This window comes from Remersonia thermophila, chromosome 5 (assembly GCF_042764415.1).
Source record: "Remersonia thermophila strain ATCC 22073 chromosome 5, whole genome shotgun sequence".
NCBI lineage: Eukaryota > Fungi > Ascomycota > Sordariomycetes > Sordariales > Chaetomiaceae > Remersonia > Remersonia thermophila.
In genome coordinates, this window is record NC_092221.1 from 218,295 (window position 1) to 238,218 (window position 19,924).

Below are 19,924 nucleotides of genomic sequence, written 5' to 3' on the forward strand. Positions count from 1 at the left end.
TACGGCTCCCCAATGGAGGTTTCCTGAGAGAGAGAGAGAGAGAGAGAGAGAGAGAGAGGGCGGGCGGAGAGGGTGGTTGCCCGATGTTTCGTGGGAAGGGAGGACAACAGGTCGAAGGGCCCGGGTGGAAAACAGGTAACCAGCTGTCGTCCCGCTTCGATAGGTGCTAGGTCCAGTTATTGAGGTGGCCGATGCCTCGGGAGGGATAAAAGAGAAGCGCTGGTCCCGACTTCCAGTCCCCCGAAGACTTGCTGCTGCAATGCACTCGCACTCAAGAAAGGTGCGTCGCTCGCGGGTCAGGTGGGTTCGCGGTACGTCAGTTGCGCCTGCTGACAATGTGACCTAAGGCAAGTTTGTTACCTCTCTGGAACATTATTACCGTACCGTATCGCGGCCCGAGCCTGACGAGTGCTCGCCCGTCTTCCAGTCCGTTTCCGTACCGCCGTAACGGTCTCGCCGTTTTCCGAACCGAACGGTTTCGAGGCGTGTTTTGGCGCTTGTCTTGTTACCGTGTACGATACGCGCAGGCGAGAGTGGGGTCGAGGGCGGCAGCGGAACGGTACCTGAGCCGGCACCAAGCTTCTGAGCGCGGGTCCGTGTCGCACCGTGCGCATCGGCTGGCCCAACGGTGCACTCAAACAAACGCGGCGGCGAGCTCGAGAGGCTCGGCACCGCTCGACATACATCTTCTCATCAGCAACTCCCCCCCCGTCCAGCCAAAGCACAAGACGCTACACCCCACCCTCCAGCTCATCAACCAACTCGCCCAACCTCGGCGACAGCTACGGGCCTTCTCGTCTTTTTCGGCCCACGTTGCTGCGTTCTTCCATCCCTCCCCCCTTTTACAAAACTGCACCATGGGCAACGACGGCGGCTCGATCCCGACTCGCCGAGAGCTCGTCAAGGAGGCTGCTCGGACACCTACAGTGAGCGAGCTCAAAGCCACCGCCTTCGAAAACCTCAGCCATGCCTGGTCGCACGATCCTCTCTCGCTTGATCCCCTCGACATGGACAACGTCGTCTCGGACTGGCGGGGGCGGCTCTACAATTACGAGTCGGTCCTCAAGGGCCTGATGCCGAGCGGCGGCGGCGGCGGCGACGACGACGACGACAACAACAAGGATGGCGACGCAACGGCGCCAGCGCTGGTGAATGGTGAGTCGCCAGAGTTGACCTTTGCGTCGACGGGTATCAGGTCGCTGCGTGACGTGGTGAAGCTCAGATTCCATCGCTACAAGCGGCCCGGGCCCAAGGACAAGGGAGAGAAGGAGACTTGGGCATGCCCAGTGTCGCTCAAGGAGCTAGGCCCGGCGACCAAGGCGGTGTACCTCGTGCCCTGCGGGCATGTCTTTGCAGAGGCGGCCATCAAGCAGATCCAGGAAGATGTCTGCCCGGAGTGCAGCGAAAAGTTCGAGCGCAGGGACATGATTCCTATCCTCCCCACCAACAAGGCCGAGTTGGATGCCCTGGCAACCAGGATAGGCGATCTTAGGGCCAAGGGGCTCACCCACTGCTTGAAGAAGGATAAGAGCAACGGAAAGAAGGACAAGAAGAAGCGCAAGGCCGAGGAGGCCGAGCGTGATGGGTCAGCCAACGGCAAAAAGACCGAGGGGCCGACGACCAAGCCGCCCTCCCAGCCTGACGTCGAAAGTCGGGTCGGTGGCATCAAGAACCCCATGACAGCGTCCATCACAGCAAAAGTCCTGGCAGAACAGGAGGAACGCAACAAACGACGTAAGCTGGCGGCCACGGCCAACTGAAATCGAACCAGGCGTTTACATCCCCCTACCTAGCTCTACCCCCCAATCCATCACAGTTGTGCAAACGCTCGCTACCTGCTGCATCGCGAGGGCCGTACCAAGGTATCAGGAAAACAAAACAAAAAGGCCACATGCCATATGCCATATGCCCAGCTACAACCCAAGAAGTGGACCATGCCGCCTACAGCTCGTCCTTGGCGCTCGCGCTTGGCTCCTGAATGTCCTCGCAGGCGGCCGGGGTCCCCACCTCCATCTTGTACACGCACTTCTCCGACTCGGTCACGCGCCAAAGCTCCTCCGTCTCGGCACAGGCAAGCCAAACATCTGTCCTCCGCTGCGGGCCGTTCCAGCAGCCCTGGCCATTCTCGTAGCGCAGCACCATCCTCAACCCCCTGCCCAACCCCTTCCCGTCGGCGCGCTCCTCCTCGTCCGCCATCTCCGTGTCGATACGCACAAAGTTGCCCATGTTTGTGTTGCCGTGGCCCTTCTTGCTCTTCTGGGTCGTTCTCTCGATCCAGCAGAGCTCGTAGTCGTACTCGCCAGCCTCGGTGCTGATGCACTTGCCCTTGAGCGCCCTGAAGATGTCGTCCTTGCCATAGTCCTTGGCCAGGTCGCGCTGCTGCTCCTCGAGGGCGGCCTGCTTGGACGCGATGTCGTTATTGACGGTGTCCAACGCCTCCCGGGCGGCCTTGACGGCCCGGGACTCGCCGACGTCGCCGCGCGTGTCGGCAACAATGCCGCGGTCCATGGCCCAGATGCGGAGGGAGTCAAGCTTGCCGCGGGCGAAATCGCGGGCGGGGGCCGGGAGCCAGTTGAAGCCTGCAGGTTTGTTAGTCATTGTTCATGGCGGAGAGGCTTGGGGACGGTGGGACGTACCGGCGTCGGCGTCGCCATCGTCGCCGTTTTCGAACTCGGCCCAGTTGATGCCCGACGTCTCGCCGTCCTCTCTCAGCAGCACCAGGATGTCGGCGTCCGTGAGGTCCGCCTTCTTCTCGTCGGCCCGAGAGGCGGCATAGTCCTCCCAGCTCTTCACCGCGGCCTTGACACCCTCGTCGTTGAAGTTGGGGTTGTACTCCTCCTTGAGCTTGGTGAGAATCTCCTCCAGCTGCTCGACCCTGTCAAGCAGGTCATCACGCTGGTCCATGACAACGTCGAGAGCGTTGCGCAGCTCCGAGACGCGCTTCTTGGAGAGCTCAACCAGGGTGCTAAGCTTTCCGCCCTTCTCGCCACCCTTGGCCACCCTGTTCCGCTCGGACCGCTCAACCTCCTCGTACTTCTTCTGCAGCTCCACCTTCTTGCTCTCCAGACCGGCAACCTCCTTTTTCAGAGAGGCAATGTTGGCCTCGACCCTGAGGCGCAGCTGGCGAGCCTCCTTGAGCATGGTCTGCTTCTTCTTGGCCGACCTCTCCCGGCTCTCCCGGCGCTGCTGCTCGAGGCGGCGGTGCTCCTTGCCGATGGCATCGCAGCGGTCCTCGCACCGGACGCCCCCAACGTGGGCAAACTCGTCGCTGCCGTCGCAGCACAGCTCGTAGTCGCAGACGCCATCATTGACGTACATGAAGGGCACGTAGGCGCCGATATGGCCGGCATTGGCGCACCAGAAGCCCGGGAGGGGGTTGGTCGTGTTGGTGGTCCCCGTGACCGACCCGGGCAGGGGCTGTTCGGGGGACAGGGAGTCGAGCTGGGCGCAGGCAGCCGTTCCCGGTTCGTCAGAGCCATCGGGGCAGTCACACGAGTTGTCGTTGACCTGGGAGAAGGAGAGGGTCACAGATGGGGTGCTGATGCATGTGAAGGCCGACTTGTCCTTGTAATACTTGACGACTGCCCAGATGTTAGAGCTGGATGGTCCATTGAGCTGCGACGGTGTGCCCCCCAGGACATGGCACCGAAGCATGAGTCATGGGGGCTTGCTGGAATGCAGCACCGTCGACGGCAACGGGGGGACGACGAGGGGCGACTTACACTCAGGCCCAACGCCCCGCGGCACGCTCTCAGCTGCAGCAAGAGATCCTTGGGCAATGGCGCCAAAGAGCGCCAATGCAGGTGTCTTTCGCATGGTTATCCAGCTGGCAGCCGCCTTCTTCGTCCAGGAAGAAGAAGAAGCATAAGAAGTGGTCGTGGGTTGTCTTTGCCGACAAGGTTTGGAGTTGGGCTCGTCGGCTCGTTCGACTGGAAGCTCCAACCAAGCTCAGGACAGCTTGCCAACTTGAGACATGGCTGGCGGCAGCTGCCAGGGACCACGGTCACGTGCGTGTGGAGCTGGCTTCCAACCCGAACCCCGCCATGCCTGCAAGGTTGGCGAGCTGCCAGGCCCGACTTGGTGAGCCCCACTAAAAAGTCCCTGCCCCACCAGAAAATGAACCGCATCTGGGCACGGAGGATGAGGGAGGAGCAGGACGACGACGACGACGACGACGACGACGACGACAACAACACCAACAACACTAACAACATCAACAACGAGGCGACCGTAAACTCTTCCATAAAACTTCAGGTAGAAGTGCTTGGGTATGACTCGTCTCTCACCGGTTGAGGGAAGACAACCTTGAAACCCAACCCAACCAAAACCTACCTCCCTACTTTGATACTCGATACAAGTCCTCGCTCCAGTCCCTGGCTGGACCGTCGTTCGGTCGTGATGGCTTCCTCCAACGAAGCTCTCGAGACGCTGAGCAGTGTTGTCGACAACGCTGTGGCGCTGGTTGGCCAGCTCGGCGCCGTTGTGACCAATGTCGCGGCAGAGAAGCAAACCACAGCCGAAGCCACGAGCGACGCTCGGCCAGGAGCTCAACAGCTCGGAACTCTGGATGCGCTGGCGGTGGCTCACGATTCGGCCGCTCTGATCAAGGCCCATGCCACAAAGATTTCGCTCCTCATCATAAACGAACCCTTTACGCCATCCGCCATCACAAAGGTCGTCCGAGAGCTTGTCTCTGCTGCCGTTCCAAGCCTGGCCGCTGCCGTCGAGGCTTGCTCGCCTGAGCGGTACACACGAAAAATCCAGCTGGACTTGGCGTACCGTTCCAGTCGGGTGCTGAGAGAGTTGAAGGAGCTTCTCCTGAGGATCCCCAAGGACGGGAAGGCTCTTTCTGGCGCCGACAAGAACTCATCTGCGGGCTCGGCGGGCGGCAGGGGGAGCATCGCCACCACCGGAGTTCTGTGGTCGGCATGCGACGACGTGATGGCATTCGGCAAGCGAGGCTTTGCGGGGAACCTGGCACACAAGATCGAGCAGCTCAGGGACACCCTCAAAGACATTATGGAGGAGCTGAAGGAGTGGGGGGACGAGTCTGACGAGAACGATAGCGACGAGGACGACGGCGATGACGACGGCGTTGCCGAGGTTACATCCCAGCTCGCATCCAGCTCTGTCTCTCCCGCACAAGACGCCCAGGCCATTCTTGACGACTTTATGAACTCCCAGCGGCACATCCCTCGCGACGACCCCGACAAGATCCGCGACCGCCTCAATTCCTGCCTCAAGCGCCTCCGCCTAACCACGCTGCTCTACCAGGCTGCGGCGAAGCGCAGGCTCAAGCCCTTGCCGCACGTTCCACCGGCTTCCCCATCCGATATCCCCGCGCGCCTCGACGAGGTTCTCCCTATCTTCAAGAGGCTGCCCGAAAAGTTCGGAAGTCTTGCCATGGCGTTTTACGAGCTCGATCCGGCTGAAATCGACCGGCTGATGGACGAGTGTTTCTTCGATGCCTTCGCTGCAGCTGAGTTGCTGGCGAAGCCGTGGGAGGGACAAAAGGACGAGTTCACCGACTGGGCGCTGCGGTTTCAGTCAGAGATCAAAAAGGGGTAACGACGTAGGTGTTGAGGCCGCTTCATTGTATGCCTTGTCATGCAGTCGTCTTGTTTGTGCGAGATATCTCCCAGGGGCACGACCCCGTGCTCAGCCCCTGTTCCTCGCATACCATGAGTGGTTGGCAGCTGGAACGCCCGGCTCACCCCGCCGGCACCTCCAGGTGAAAGTCGGGGCCGGGCCACCTTTGGGACCGGAGGCTCCGGAGGTGCAGCCGCTGGGTCCGCCGGGTCCGCCTGGTCCGCCTGTCAACGCGAGAATCGGAGCGCGTGGTTGGCCGCATCGACGGCGGCGAGGGGCTCGATGGGATCAACAGAAAACTCGCTGGAGGGAGCAGAAAACAAAACAAAATGCGATCTCGAATCTTTCGAATGCTTTCCGTTTTGCACCCTTTTCTTCTGCCTCGACTTCCTCGACTTCCTCCAGACTCGCTGTCGGGTCTGATCCTCTTTGGCATCAACCCCTCAGCGCTTCTCCTAACCAGTCCTCTCGTTGCCGTTCTCGAGCCCATTCCGAGGAAATAATCCTTGTCTCCCCTTCTCTGTTCCTTGGAGGCACTTCTGCTCTCGATGCTCCCTTGTGGTTCGACTGCGACGCCACCGTCTCGAATTCCCCGACCGACTTTCATGGAGAATCTTCCCAGTTCTCCTAGACCCCCGTCCATCCGTCGCGTCCCGTACGGCTACATGGAGCGCCCTTCAACTGCGCCTGGGCTGGGAGGAAACTACTCGCCCTCGAGCTGGCCGTTTCCGAAGCAGAATCCAACCATGAGCACATCCAGGTAGGATCAATGCTACTGCTGCGCGAGACGGCGGGTGAGATGCTAATATGTGTTTCAGAAACAGCAAGCCTTCCGCCGGCGTTGAGAACGTTACTGAGAGCGATTCCAACGTCGACAACCTGACCGATGCTGGCACTGCCCAGCGCGGCCTTCGGTCCGCAACGTCGGGCAGCAGCGACGACACCATCACCCAGGGCCGCTACCAGGCCGCTCGTGAGGGCGCTCCCCGTACTTCCATGAGTGTGTCGTTCTCCCAAGACCCCATCGCCACGGATGTCTACTTGCCGGTTCGTAGCCTGGCCGTTCTCGGTAAGTCATGGCTCCGAGAACCATTCTGCTTCATACAAGGGTAGGTATATGGATTACCATGAATCGTTTATCTGATTGTGTACCCGGTTCCTAGGCGAGCGTCCAGATGACGGCATCAAGGCTCATCGTTATGGTGAGCTGGTTGCCGATATATACCAGCGGCCTTTGACGCCGACACCCTACTCGACCCTGAGGAAGGTTTCCGAGGTGACCGAGCCCGAGAGCGAGGCCGGTTTTGGCCACGAGGTTCACCATGAGGACGCCTCGTTGGCGTCACAGCGCAAGCCCTCCGGCCCCATGGCGATCGTCACCCCGCATGGCTCCCCTGCGCATGTCGGTTTCTGCGAGGGGGCCAGAGCAACAAGCACTTCCCAGTCCGTTACCTTGGCCCTACCCCCTGCCGCTGTCGTGCGTGATGGAGGCCGGGTCACCTCGCGTGCCCACCCCCTCCCGTGGGTCAGCGCCCCATCCGCGTTGTCCGTCTCTGCTGTGGGTACCCTCGCCAACAGCAGCACCGAGGCTGTCTATGGCGGCTCGGAGGGCGGAGCTGCAGGGGCCGATCCCATGGGCAACCCTTTCACGGCGCCTGTCGCCGGCACGTCGAGGATTGTTTCGGGCGCGAGCAGCCTCCGCCGCGCCTTCGCCGGCTTTTGCTCGATGCGCCCTGTCGCGGCCCATGAGGACATCGAGCTGGCCAACCTCCGTCGTGGCCCGACCGTCCGCCATGCTCCGCTGCCGGCCAGCTCTAACGCAGCTCTCAACGCCGGCCTTCCCGTGTCGGAGAGCACCGCGTGCTTGTGGACCGGCATCGACCGCTCGCGCAAGCTGATGGAAGTGTCGCGTGTCTTGCTTCTGCTTGCCGTGCTCAGCCTGGTCGCCAGCGTCACCGCGATGTCCGTCAAGACGGCCGACGGCAAACCCACCACCCACGGCTTCATTGCGTGGGCCATCGTGAGCGGCGTGCTCCTGGTCACCTTTGCGGGGCTTCTGGTTCTCGGTGCCTGGCAGCGCCGTGAGTCGACCCGAAATGCGGTTTCTAGGGAGGCGTGGATCGGGGAGAACGTACGGTCACGCCCGCTTCCTAAGCCTCCCGGGTCTGCGACCGCGACCGAGCAGAAAACCAACAACCCCCATGATGCAAGCACCTCCGATGAAGCCTGGAACAAGGCCGCTGCCGACCACGAGCGCCTCCGCCGCTACGTTGAGCTCCTGGAGACCCGCATCGCCGCGCTGGAAGACGGTGGCCGCCCCACGACGATGACCTCATAGAACGAGGGCGTCGCCCAAGCCGGTCCCGTCAAGAAACGGATCAGCAGCCTGCAAAGCGCCAGCACCGGCACCAGCAGCCACATCCTCCCCTTGATGGGTGGCGCCCATCCCCCTGGCGCTTCCGGCGTCTCGGGTCCCCAGGACAAGGGCAAAAAGCCAGACTACACGACCCCCATCACCTCTCGGCGCCAGCTCTTCCCACCCCGCCCGCGCTCGGACGAGCAGGCCCTCGTCGCCCCCGAGATGTGCTATGACAGCGACCGTGGCGGCGCAGGCGGATCCATGACCAAGTCGAGCACCAAGGCCAGCATCCTCACGGAGCTGTGCGAGGCCGTCGCGGGAGGGTACAGCCCGCTGGCTGCCGCGGGGGAGCCCGGGTCGGCGTCGTCGACGAACCGCGGCTCCGCACGCATCGTGCAGGCGACTAGCGTGGAGGTCACGCCGCTGGCCAAACCGAGGGTTGTGCACGTTTCGAGGTCCATGCCGAGGCTTCCTGGTGACGATGGCTGGCAGTGATGAGGAGGAGTTGAGGGGGCACCGGTGGTGGGTTTTGGGGGGGTGGGATGGGGGAGGCCGGTTGGAAGGCGATTCTCGGATCATGCGAACAAAGCGTTTGATGCTACAGGATGAAGGATATCTGGCTGGGCTGAGAAGGTCGAGGCCCGTTCTGCTCTTTGTTTGTTTTCATGTAGGTTCATTGATCATGTATCGGAGGGTTCGTTCATGGGTTGAGCATCCAGGGACGCGGGTGCATGCGGGTGCATGAGGGTGCGTGAGGGTGCATGGGAAACCAGGAACATGGTCCTGGGGTGAACGAATTGGCTGGGACTGGGAACCTGAAGGCACATCGGCGACACAGACCAGACAGGCAGACAGGTGATGATACTCTGCAGTAAGAGAGCTCAACATGGACTTTCCGGAAGACATCTCAAAGAGGATCCTGTCACGGAGAAGAAAGAGCCCTCACACAAGAGGACGATGATGCAAGAGGAGAAGGGCTGTAATAAGTACCCCTGGCCAGAGAAGGAAGCTCAGATGAGGTTCGCAATGAATGACCAGGGCAGCAAGCAAACACACCCATGGGGTCACAGCAGATAGAAGGGCACGGTGGGGGGGATACACCCCTCGGGAAAGCTGCATTAAGCACCGCGATAGCTGGCCGCTGTTATATAGCGCGGGCCATCCTCGCCTTGTTCTCTCTATACCTCTTCTCCTTGCCTGCCAGCTTCCTCCTCTTCTTCCAAGCCCGGTTCAGATCTCCGCGGTGTTCCCAGAACCACTTTTGGAAATCGCTCACCGGCTTCTCATCTTCCTCCCCGTCATTCGCTCCGCCCGTGGCCGTCGCAACCGGCCGATCCTCCATGGGCTGATCCCCGTCGCCAGGCTCCTCCTCCTCGTCTCGTTCCTCAATATCGCTCTCAGCCGTTTCCCATGGAATGAACCTTCGGTCCGGGCGCGCCGTGTCCGGCGTCGGCGCAGCGCTCCTGATGCGTCGCACCTCGAAATCCTTGCGGGTGAAGGGGGTCATGGGCTCTGCTATCCCCAGGGTCCCATCGCCAAGCCCGTCAGCAGCCTCTTCGTCATCGTCCATGTCGCCGTCGCCCTCGCCGCCGAAGAAGCTAAACGGTTGCTGTTCGGCGGGCGCGGCGCCCGATGGTTCGCCATCGGCCGGCTTAGGGCGCTTGTAGAGCGCTTCCAAGGGATGAACGGCCTTGGGCTCGCTGGGTGTCGCTGGTGGGATGGCGATGGAGAGGTTCTTGGCCGGGCTGCTTGGCTTTGACGGGGCTTGGTCTCGTTCGGCTGGAGAAGAAGGGGTGGTAGGCTCCGACTCGGAGCCCTCGGCGTCCCTGGGGCTGGGGCTCCTCTGCCGGTCGGGGGATGAGGGCTCCTCTTCGCTGCTGCTGGCAGACTCGGAAGAGCTGGTGGAATCTCCTGCGTCCTCGGCCAGGTCGGTATGGCGTGGTCCGTCTTTGGCAGGCTTGCTGGGAAGCAGCACCCTCTCTGGCGGAGGCGGCCTCGCCTTGACGGCCTCCACCACATTGCCTTGCTCGTCCACCCAACCCTTGCCATTGACGAATTCCAGAGGGGCCTTTTGCCCTGCGGTTGGCCCCGCGGCCTTCAAGAAGGTCGGAAACTTGGTGGTCTTTTCGAACTCGTGAATCACCACCTCCCTTCCCTTCTGTCCCTTCTTCTTTTTCTCCTTCTTTTTCGGGCTGGACGGGTCGGCATCGGCGGCATTCGCGGCGACGTTCGCGGGCAGGACCGTCTTGACCAGACACTCCGGATGATCGGTGTATTTGGACTTGGCCTGCTTCTTCTTTTCGTTGCCCTTCTTCTTCTCCTTGTCCTTCTTTTTGGACCTCCTCTCGCCGGGTTCATCGGCGGTCGTCCACCCGCGCTTGACCTTCCGGCCGTCCGTCAGAACGATGCCGCTGAGCACTTCGGGGTCCCGTTTCCTCTTCTTGCTCTTTTCCGCCGGCGGTAGCCCTCCCTCGGCATCGTGCTTTATTTTCTTCTCCTTGGCCATTGCTGCGTCGCCCAGCGGGGTGGGAATGCCGGACGGGCGAGCACGTTCGACTCGGATCTTTACGCCTTTCAAGATGGACCCGTTGAGCTTCTTTCTCAATTTCTCGGCGTCGTCCCTGGGCAGCTCGAGGAAGCCGTAGCGCTTTTCGGGGAACGTCTCGATGGTGTGGTACGAAATGTTTCGCGCTTTCGGCAGCAGCGCGGACGACACAAAGACCTTGAGGAGCTCGGGGTCCAGCGGTGTGACATGCAAGCGCATGTACGGGTCGCCGCTTGGGGGTGGTGAAGATTGGGGCTCGGCGGATGCTGTATTCTTGCCCGTCATTGCCGTAGAATCTCGGAAATACGCATTATCGAGCATGTGGCGTGCGGAGACTCCTCTTCGTCCCTTATGTGGTTGAGGTGAGAGGCGCCAAAGCCGGCGCAAGTTTTCGGCCGCTTTGAAGGATGCGAAGCCGTTGGCCCACTTTTCTGGCCGCTACACTATCGGCGTAATTTACGGTACAGTCTCCGGTAATTTTCAGATTGGAGAGGTCCAGGCCTTTCCAGCTTTCTACGTTGGAGCTCCGGTTTTCTTCCCTTCGTTGATGGGTAACGTTACTTTCTGTGCCGCAGCAGAATGAGAAAGGGCTGATCCAATTGTTCGCCATGGAAAGCCCGTCACAAGAGACCAACACCGTAGTTGAGTATCGGAGTCAAACGAGCAGCTGGTGGAAAGCAGCGTCGTGTTATGGTTTGTCTGCATAGCTTGCAGCGTTGTCCTACGTATGATTACACTGCGGGATGGGTTGACCAGTGAGCGATACACCTTTCGGGTCGATGCAAGCCGAGCCGGCCTGTTTGAGGACCTGCAGAGCGGAAGGTGGTTGTAAGGGAGGCACCGGGTCGCTAGCCGTGGGGGGCAGAGCCCAAGACATCTTCGTGTCATTCCCGGATCCATAAAGCTGTATACGTGACCTGGCACTTCCTGGGGACCGGAGGGGGTTGTTGAAGATAACATGAGGATTTTATGGTACAAGGTTGCTCAAGTCGCCCCGAGCATGCTCTTTAGGTTTCATGTAAGATACACAAGAGAGAAGAGAGGTCGGAAGACAGAAAGATAGGTCCCAAAACCCCACAAAAAACATAGTACACTCACAAACTCTTTCAACGCCGATCCAACCTGCCGTATGGTCCCGTTACCTAGGTCGCTCATGATTTGCCGTCTCGTCGTCAATTCCGGGGCGGGCTGCGATTGTTAGCCTCGCGGACCTCGCCGCCTGAGGCTCTCCACCACACGTCACCACCCCACCGCATCAGCCGCTCCACGGCTCCGGTGGGGGTCATCGCCGGCCGGACGTCGAGGTAGAAGACGGGTTCGCCCGTCGGCTCCGGCGGCGCCGAGTAGAAGTCAATCACGTAGCGGACCTCCTTCTTCTGGCCGCCCACATCGCGCGAGACGTACCAGTCGTGGCGGTCGAAGGGGGGTTCGGTGCTGTGCAACACACACATTTGCGTTAGCGATGTCTTGCCTTACACGACATGACGGCATGGCGAAGAGTCCACCCGGAGGGCAGTCCGACTTACGCAAACTTGGCCGGGTATACCCGCCCCAGCATCTGCAGGATCGCCGCCTTGGGCGTCAAATCTTTGGGCCTCCCCTGGAACCTGACCAAGGTCGGCGAGACCTGCCCGCCCTCCTGCGCCTCAAACCTCCGCAGCTCCAGCTCGGCATTCTCCTCGCCACGCCGGCTGACCGCCCAACCGCGGCCCAGGCCCCTGGCAAACCGGCGCTCCCACTCGACAATCTCGGCCCAAGCGCCCTCGTTGAGGAAGTTGTGCACCGCCACCATGCTCTCCACCGCCGTTATGTCGGTGTCCGTGTACCCCTTCCGGAGCAGCGCGTTGTACATTTGCTGCGGCGAGGGGTATTCCCAGTTTCCCTCGCCCGTCCCCCGCGGGATGGACGACTCGTCGCGCGACGTGGGCAGGGCGTACGTCTGGTTCGGCGCGCGTTCTTGCGAGATGGAGTAGAACATGTAGTTGAGAGGGTTGAGCTTGGAGAGGAGCGAGGGCTCGTCCTGCGTGGCTTTCGGAGCGTCATGCGGGACCGGGCACGACGACGATGACGAGAGCGCGGCGTTGGCGGCAGGGTTGCCGTGGGGAACTGGGCAGGAAGAGAGAGCGGCGTTGGCCGAGGGGTTGCCATGCGGAACGGGGCAGGAGGAGGGTGCTGGGCTGGACGGAGCAGCTGCGGATTTGAAGGCCTCGGCGGTGGCCTTGTGCATGGGGCATCCGGGCTGTTTCTGAATGTTAAACATCGAAATGCTTCAACAATCCCTCCCACCTGGAGGACCCAACGTACCGGAGGAGCACCGGACTGGCTCAGGTGCTTGTGCCTTGCATCGGCCGGGGGGGCCGCCGGCGCGGCGGGGGTGCTGTCTGCCCAGAACCAACCCATTTCCGAGGGATTTGGAAGAACCGAGAGGGAAGCCGGGAAGTGTGTGTTGGATTTCCAAAAAAGAGCCAGGAGAGGCGTCAAGAAATCCTCAGCAATATTGTCAAGGGCCGAGATGCGAGTAAACACCTTGATGAAGCGGCAAATCCAGCGACGAAGAGGAAAGACTCGACTCGAACGATAAGAAAATTGAGTGGAGACCGCGTGGAAAATCGGGTTGATAATGTGCCAAGCATGACGCATTCCGCCAGGGTAGGCCCAGTAAAAAAAAAAAAAAAAGGCCCCCATTTCGCGAAGAGCAGCGCCAAGCCGTGACATTCCTAGCCCCACCATCCATGTGCTGTGATGTCAACGTCGAGGACGTGGACTTGCGAAGTCGTACCAACTGTACATGAGAGAATGGCGGAGAGACAGATATTCACACCATGGCCAGGCCCTGGTATATTGACACAAGGCGGTTTGTATTGTACATAGCCCGTTACCGCAAGCGAGTAGGCCCCTCATCTCCCTTGAAAAAAAAAAATAAAAATAAAAAAAAAAAGGTCCCGATGGCGCCGATGCACGCTGTTCCTTGCTCGCACCCAAATGGTCTATGGAGTCCGTGGTCCCAACGACGTAACCAAGGTGTTGCGGTGTGATTTAGACATTAGGGGAGAGGAGATCGTATTTAACACATCGCTCAACCTGTGCGTCGGGATTAGCAAGGGATCCATGGGGGAAAGCAATAGGAGGATGGGCGAAGAGACTTACATCTTCTGCGCTCGCCTTCATGAACCGCCTCGTCTCGAGGCCCACCCAAATCTTCAACATGGCGAAATCGCCTTCCTTGACCATCTCCCTCCCGCTCTGCGTTCCGAGCTGCCTCAAGATCGGCAGCGAGCTGCTGAGGAGGTCCACGTCCGGATCAAGGCTGCGCCCGATGCCCTCGAGCAGCAGGATGCTGATGACGACGTTGACAAAGTCGCCCTCGAGCCGCACGTGATGCTGCCTCACCATCTGGAGCACCTGCTGCAGGATGTCGCCGATCTTGACGATGCCCAGGGCGAGCGTCTTGCTCTTGACGCCGAGCACGAGGTGCTGCATCTTGAGCGCAAACACCTCCTTGTCCAGGACCGCATCGGGCTGGCGGCACCGCTCGCACATCAGGTGGCCCGCCCTGTAGCCGTCGAATTCGGCCACGGCGCGGAAGAGGTCGAGGAAGTTGCGCCGGTTGGTCTCGTTGAGCTCCGTCACCAGGCCCGTGTCGATAAAGATCAGCTGCGGCCGGAAGCCCTCGCGGTCGAGCTTTTCCAGCTCGGCAAGCCATAGGTCTCGGCGGTGGCGGTGGGGACGGAGCCGTGACAGCACCTTCTCCGTGACGTCGGTCGGGGTCCTCACGTCAGGGTTCTCGCCTGTGCTGCGTCGAAGCGGAAGGCTGGGGCGCTCGGCTTCGTAGAAACGAACCATGATGTTGCCCGGGTGGAGGTCGGCATGGACAAAGTTGTCGAGGAGAAGCATGCGGAGGAACGCATCAAGGCCTTCGGTTGCAATGTCGTGCTGAAACACGCCTCCGCCGTTGGCCAAAAAGTCCGCCAGGGGAATGCCGTGGGCAAACTCCTCGATCAGGACATAGCGCGTGCAGAAGTCGGTGTATGGGAACGGGAACCAGGCGGTGGTTCTCTCCTTGAAGTTCTGGCGGAACCTTGACAGGTTGGCCGCCTCAATGCGCATGTCCAATTGAAGCCTCATCATCTGTCCAAACTGGTCCACCTCGTCGGGAAGCGATAGCCACTCCATCGTTGGTATCGCGTTGATCAAGGAGGCGAAGAAGCGCATGATTCGGAGATCGCGCTGTACGGTCCGCTCGATGCCGGGGTGCTGCACCTTGACCGCGACATATGACGACGGAACGCGCCTTGGGGTGCTCTTGAGCACCGTGCCGACGTTCTTCTTCACCGCATGTCGCAGGTCGGCCGGGCCTTCGGTGATATCGGCGTCGCCTGGACGGGCAAGGTCGGGCTTGAGCTTGGCTTTGTACACCTGGGCGATGGCACCGACCCCAAGGGGCGTTTCTTCAAACTCGTCAAAGATGTCGTCGAAATCCCGGCCGTTGAAGGCTTCCCGGATGATCTTCTTGGTTGCGCGAAGAGAGTGTGCCGGGGCATTGGAGTGTAGCTTCGACATGATGTCGCAGAGCTCGTTGGGGAAGATGTCGGTTCTCGAGGCTGCCCATTGTCCAAGCTGCGGGTCGTTCAAGTTAGCTTGCAAATCGGCAAACGTGTTTCAGGGGCTGCGATGCACGAGTACCTTGATGAACGCCGGTCCGGCCCACTCCATAGCCTGGACCAAGAAGCCGTACCACCACAACGACCCTGTGCGCTCATTGTCGCGCTCGGGGATGCGCCGCCCCATCCAGAGGGCGGGTACCGTCAAGATGACGGGCACAAAAATGGTGACGAGCTGCAAAAAGCGAAGCCCGGTGCATAGCGGCTCCCAGACGTAGAGATCCAAGATGACCAAGATCCGGCGCGGCAGCGAGGCCACGGTCCCATCCGGCTTGCGCCCCGGCGTCTTTTGGATCTCGGCCCTCGAGGCCTCAAGCATGCGCTTCTCTCCCGTATCTGTAGGGGACGTGGCGCCCTTGTTGGAGAGTTCGAAAAAGGCGGCTGCGGTGAGCCCGGTGCCGGCAGCGGCCAGGAGGGTTCGCGGCGCGCCCCCACGAGTCTTCCATGGTTGTTGTGGGCCGAATCGTGGACGCGCATGGGTCGAGAAAGCGCGCGGGCACGGCCGTGCTGGTCGAAGAGCATTCCTGAGAACGATAGTTCTCGGACATGGTCCGAGCCCGGGCGACGCTCTCGCACAGGAGAAGAGTCGGCCCAGGTTAGGAGCCAACCTCATGTCGCCGCCGCGATTGTCGGATTGGGTTTTATGGGGTGGGTGGTGAAATGCCAGTTGACGAGGACATCCTCGTTGTCCTTGCAGCCAGGTGCTGGTGTTTCGGGTAGTGGCCGGTGAGCCTCGAGGGACATGACGGGTCTCTAGCGCGGCATCATGAAGGTTGCGCCCGTGTCGTTGAGGCGCCCTTCGGCTTGGATGTTGGGTGACGTCGTCCGTGTTGGCAGTTTCGGGAAGAAGCGGGCCAGCAGGGAACCCGAGCTTGGAATGCAGCGCGGGCCGGGGCCGCCGAGACCCACCGGTATGAATGGTAACGTTAGTTACCACATGTCATTCGCATTACGATACAAGGAGAGCCTGGCTTCGCAAACGCCAGCATGAACTCGTCTACATCCACTTCGTTCGCAGCAAGTACAGCTTTTGTTGTTGATACATGGGTGAGCTTTCTCATCACTGACCGGGAACTGTCGGGTCTCCGGAAGTGCTTGATTCAATCTTGTACTTTTGGATCAGGAGCGATGCTTCTCACGAACCCAGCCCGAGGTGGCCCGATCCAAGGAACACCAACCGGTTAAGCTTGAACATGGATTGACACAGCGTTGAGAGACACCTGGCAAAGAGGAAAGGTCAGCAAAGTAAGAAAACCACTTCCCAGGGTGTATGTATACGTGAAGTGGGCCTTGATGTGTACCTTTCCATTCGCAGGCCCGTTGGTGATCTCAGGCCCTACCACGCGCTTCCCATTCAGGGCCAACCCCACGGGGCCGGTCGTGGATCGGCTGAAGGGCAGCTCAAAGTACGAGAGGGGGCTCGTGCCGGTGGTTTTCAGCGTCATCCGGCGAGAATCTCCGATGGAGACCTCGATGGACGCCGGTCCCTTGGTCACCGCCATGACAGAGATCACGTCTCGCGCTCCGTGGACCGCCGAGACCCTCCCGGACTGTCCCCATACAACGCCTGGTGCCACGTTAGTTCCCTGCACTTTGTTTGCAAAGGTGCTCTCGAGGAGATTTGGGCTCTAGGGACCCTACGATCAACACCACGGCCCCGGACTGGCATGGTGCGGTACCAGGCGCAAACTGTGTCCGGCCCCGTCCAGGAGGACTCGCCCGTGCCGGCCTTGTATGCGGCAATCAGGTATGGCAGAACTGCGCGGAAACCGGCGTGCGAATGATCGGAGATATAACCATGCGCGCCGCTGACCACCTGAGATGGCATAATGTCGCTGATATAGCTCGATTCCCCGAAATCGTTCCCTTCTAGACATGAGCGGCGTGGTTTCTAGCAGCCGGGGAGATGGTGGGTAGGACGTACATGTAATGATTTGGACAAAGTCTGGCCGAATCTCCAGCACTTGCTGCCAACGGTCAAACCAGAGGGATTCGCTGGAGGAATACCAGTGCTTGTTCCACTGATGCAGATCTAGGACATCATCAGGGATCTCAACGGCGACATTCGAGGTGTGCCTGGGAGCCATTCTTACCGGTATAGAACCACGGACTTACACCCATCATGTACTTCTTTCCCCGGAGGTTCTCCTTGTACAGATGGTCCTCGACGGTCGTCATTCTGTGTTGCTCGGCTTTGGGCCAGGCATCCCAGGAGACTTTGCCCGCTTGTCAATCGCCTTGCTGGAAGCAATCACGGCAGGTGACTCACAGGCTCCGTCGATCAAATCCAGCTTCTGACCAACGCCGTACGGGCCGAGACTGGACCAGCTGGGAATCAAGCATATCCCGCCTGTCTCCCGTCGAACAGCGGCCCAGTTGCCAGCCCAGCCAGGGCCTTCGAATGTCGAGACAAGAGGCAGGCCATCGACTCTTGTCTGTGCTGGTGATCCGCTGTATGTGCGGATCAGATCAACTACCTGAGGGACAGACCAAGATCCTGCTGCCATGCTAGCGAGTCAAGCATCAGCTCGCCGATGAACCGTTTGTCGTGGTGAACGAAAACACTCACTCGAATGAAAGGAAGAGAGAGAATCTAGTTGCCTGCTCTGCTGCCTTGTAGGCCTTGGTGAGTTGTTCCTTGGTCCATGGGTCATTGGGTCCAATATTGAGAGCAAACCCGTCAATGCCGGCAAGTTTGGCGGTGTTGATCTCGCGGATCCAGATATCTGATGTCTGGCCGTTGGTCAAGCCAACCATATAATGTGCGAACACCTTGCGGCGATCCATCGTGCGCTTGATCCAGTTCTCTCTAACATGCAAAACTGAGGTGATCAATGCGGCGACTATGTTTCTCGCAGCATACAGAGAGAGCCCGGGAGTTTTAAGTCATGGGACTTCAATTGTTGCCCAAAGCACATGAGAGATGCCAACAGGCACATCCCAGCGGACCAATGGACGGTCTCGAACGTGGAAGACGCGGTCCAGCCTTTCGGATGCAACTCGTCTTGCAACAGGGAAGAGCAGCACCACAGGGAAGCGCCCTCGCCGGCGGTGGCCATCAGAGACACCCCTGCTGTTCATCTGATGACGACACGGGCACGAGAAAGTGGATGGCAGCGCTGGGGCCAGAGCTGACTACAGAGGACTGTGAGCCAGATGGGATGCTGCTGCGGTTGGAGACAAAAGTGACGATGATCTTGCCCAAGCATGGACCAAGTACTTCAATTTCCCGTCCGGGCTCCTGAGCTGGACCGAATCTTTGGTTTCAAGTTCCTTTGTACCTCCAATGCTTTCTATCGTGAGCACATGGCATCTGGCTGTGAATGGCTGGGACTGGAAGCAGGGAGCCAAGACCACGTTAACTATCAGTCGGGATACATTGGATCCTTCAGTCCACTAGACCGGGAGTCGGATGCGGAGCTGCACGGAGCTTGGCTGTGAGGGTTAGGGTTTGAGCGGGCGATCAGGCCCGCCAACGCGAGACGGAACGGAAAATTTCAAAGCCCCGGAGCCCTGCCGATTTTGGCTCCGCACAATTGAATCTCTACGAAATTTCGCACCAGCGCAACCACCCGCATCAGCCCGCCGCGACCGATTCATCTAGCAGACTCAGCAGTCAATCAGTCGCCAAAATGGATTCCGCGAAGGCTCCCGTCAAGCTCGTCAAGGTTACCCGAGTCCTCGGCCGCACCGGTACGGACATATCCAGCATTTCTTTCGACTCGGCCCCTCGTAGAGTATAGCAAGGTTGCTGACGCTCGACGACCGCAGGTTCTCGTGGTGGTGTCACCCAGGTGCGCGTCGAGTTCATGGACGACCAGACTCGTTCTATCATTCGCAACGTCAAGGGCCCAGGTATGCCGCCGGAGCGATCTCTACCCAAATCCCACCCAGCGACTAATCTCACGCCGTTCACAGTTCGCGTCGACGACATCCTGGTTCTTCTCGAGTCCGAGCGTGAAGCCCGCCGCCTCCGTTAAAGCCCACGCACCTCTTCGGGGATCGAACGACGAAGATACGAGAGTGGAATCAGCATTCAGCTGCCATGTCAGCCGCCGCTTAGGAGGGCCGAACCGCTGTCGCCTTATTGCTGCGGCGAGGAGGGATGGGTGGAATCATCAAGGATGGGCGTTCGGTAGAACGGTGTCACGATTACTATTGCCTCTCCAGAAATTCTACAGGGCGCTGAGGCTGCGCCACGTTCTGCGGATACCAAAGGTTCTACGGCCGGGGCATATGGGGTGATTCATGGGCGTTGAAGGCAAAAAATCCAACGAGGTTTTGGGCGCTTTGCCTGAGGGACTTGGGCTTCTTGGTGACGTTGTGGTGATTTCGGTGACACCCGTTCAGCGCCGGCACCCGGGAAGATACGTTCGACACCCGACCGGCTCCGCATGGCTTCTCGGCCAGCCGACCTGACCGGCGTGTCGATTGCGTGAGTTGCGAATCCTCGGCTTGAGACCAGACTATGGCGTTGCCCATTACGCGCAGGGAAAATCCGAACTGCCTTGACGTCCAGCCTTTTCCGCCCCTTCAGCCCGCCGAGTATTGAGCCGCCGATGGGCGAAGGTATCGACATGACCTTTTGCTTTCGGGATGCTTGGTGTTGTGAAACGGGTCCTGGTTTCCCAAGTGACGGGCTGGCTGTGTTTCGTTGTTCAGGCTCGCACCCAGCTTTCTCCCCCTGGCTTGCCTCTTGTTTGATGACGTGCCGATGTTCATGATTGGGGCGCATACAGATATGCGTCACGGTCCCGGCCTTGGACTCGT

At 60.0% G+C, this 19,924-nt stretch overlaps 9 protein-coding genes across 9 annotated transcripts; 4 read left to right on the forward strand and 5 right to left on the reverse strand.

Annotated features, from left to right (window-relative positions):
- Positions 1 to 857: 857 nt before the first annotated feature.
- On the forward strand, positions 858 to 1,760 carry VTJ83DRAFT_5289 (uncharacterized protein; the record flags this gene model as incomplete). Its single annotated transcript, XM_071011872.1, has 1 exon — positions 858 to 1,760. One exon carries the CDS (start codon positions 858 to 860, stop codon positions 1,758 to 1,760), a length of 903 nt encoding a protein of 300 aa, XP_070864664.1.
- Positions 1,761 to 1,941: 181 nt separating this feature from the next.
- On the reverse strand, positions 1,942 to 3,816 carry VTJ83DRAFT_5290 (uncharacterized protein; the record flags this gene model as incomplete). Its single annotated transcript, XM_071011874.1, has 3 exons — positions 1,942 to 2,579; positions 2,637 to 3,581; positions 3,723 to 3,816. 3 exons carry the CDS (start codon positions 3,814 to 3,816, stop codon positions 1,942 to 1,944), a joined length of 1,677 nt encoding a protein of 558 aa, XP_070864665.1.
- A 582-nt stretch (positions 3,817 to 4,398) lies between these two features.
- VTJ83DRAFT_5291 (uncharacterized protein) lies at positions 4,399 to 5,568 on the forward strand (the record flags this gene model as incomplete). The annotated part of the gene is made up of 1 exon (XM_071011875.1): positions 4,399 to 5,568. The coding sequence occupies one exon, from the start codon at positions 4,399 to 4,401 to the stop codon at positions 5,566 to 5,568; it is 1,170 nt and encodes a 389-aa protein (XP_070864666.1).
- Positions 5,569 to 6,137: 569 nt separating this feature from the next.
- On the forward strand, positions 6,138 to 7,927 carry VTJ83DRAFT_5292 (uncharacterized protein; the record flags this gene model as incomplete). Its single annotated transcript, XM_071011876.1, has 3 exons — positions 6,138 to 6,349; positions 6,408 to 6,658; positions 6,753 to 7,927. The coding sequence occupies 3 exons, from the start codon at positions 6,138 to 6,140 to the stop codon at positions 7,925 to 7,927; spliced, it is 1,638 nt and encodes a 545-aa protein (XP_070864667.1).
- Positions 7,928 to 9,092: 1,165 nt separating this feature from the next.
- On the reverse strand, positions 9,093 to 10,778 carry VTJ83DRAFT_5293 (uncharacterized protein; the record flags this gene model as incomplete). Its single annotated transcript, XM_071011877.1, has 1 exon — positions 9,093 to 10,778. One exon carries the CDS (start codon positions 10,776 to 10,778, stop codon positions 9,093 to 9,095), a length of 1,686 nt encoding a protein of 561 aa, XP_070864668.1.
- Positions 10,779 to 11,665: 887 nt separating this feature from the next.
- On the reverse strand, positions 11,666 to 12,893 carry VTJ83DRAFT_5294 (uncharacterized protein; the record flags this gene model as incomplete). The annotated part of the gene is made up of 3 exons (XM_071011878.1): positions 11,666 to 11,927; positions 12,020 to 12,732; positions 12,798 to 12,893. 3 exons carry the CDS (start codon positions 12,891 to 12,893, stop codon positions 11,666 to 11,668), a joined length of 1,071 nt encoding a protein of 356 aa, XP_070864669.1.
- Positions 12,894 to 13,529: 636 nt separating this feature from the next.
- Positions 13,530 to 15,767, reverse strand: VTJ83DRAFT_5295 (uncharacterized protein; the record flags this gene model as incomplete). The annotated part of the gene is made up of 3 exons (XM_071011879.1): positions 13,530 to 13,574; positions 13,641 to 15,110; positions 15,177 to 15,767. 3 exons carry the CDS (start codon positions 15,765 to 15,767, stop codon positions 13,530 to 13,532), a joined length of 2,106 nt encoding a protein of 701 aa, XP_070864670.1.
- Positions 15,768 to 16,335: 568 nt separating this feature from the next.
- On the reverse strand, positions 16,336 to 17,941 carry VTJ83DRAFT_5296 (uncharacterized protein; the record flags this gene model as incomplete). Its single annotated transcript, XM_071011880.1, has 7 exons — positions 16,336 to 16,374; positions 16,456 to 16,704; positions 16,791 to 17,020; positions 17,079 to 17,186; positions 17,248 to 17,370; positions 17,424 to 17,662; positions 17,724 to 17,941. 7 exons carry the CDS (start codon positions 17,939 to 17,941, stop codon positions 16,336 to 16,338), a joined length of 1,206 nt encoding a protein of 401 aa, XP_070864671.1.
- An 845-nt stretch (positions 17,942 to 18,786) lies between these two features.
- Positions 18,787 to 19,134, forward strand: VTJ83DRAFT_5297 (40S ribosomal protein eS28; the record flags this gene model as incomplete). The annotated part of the gene is made up of 3 exons (XM_071011881.1): positions 18,787 to 18,847; positions 18,926 to 19,009; positions 19,073 to 19,134. The coding sequence occupies 3 exons, from the start codon at positions 18,787 to 18,789 to the stop codon at positions 19,132 to 19,134; spliced, it is 207 nt and encodes a 68-aa protein (XP_070864672.1).
- Between the last annotated feature and the right edge of the window lie 790 nt (positions 19,135 to 19,924).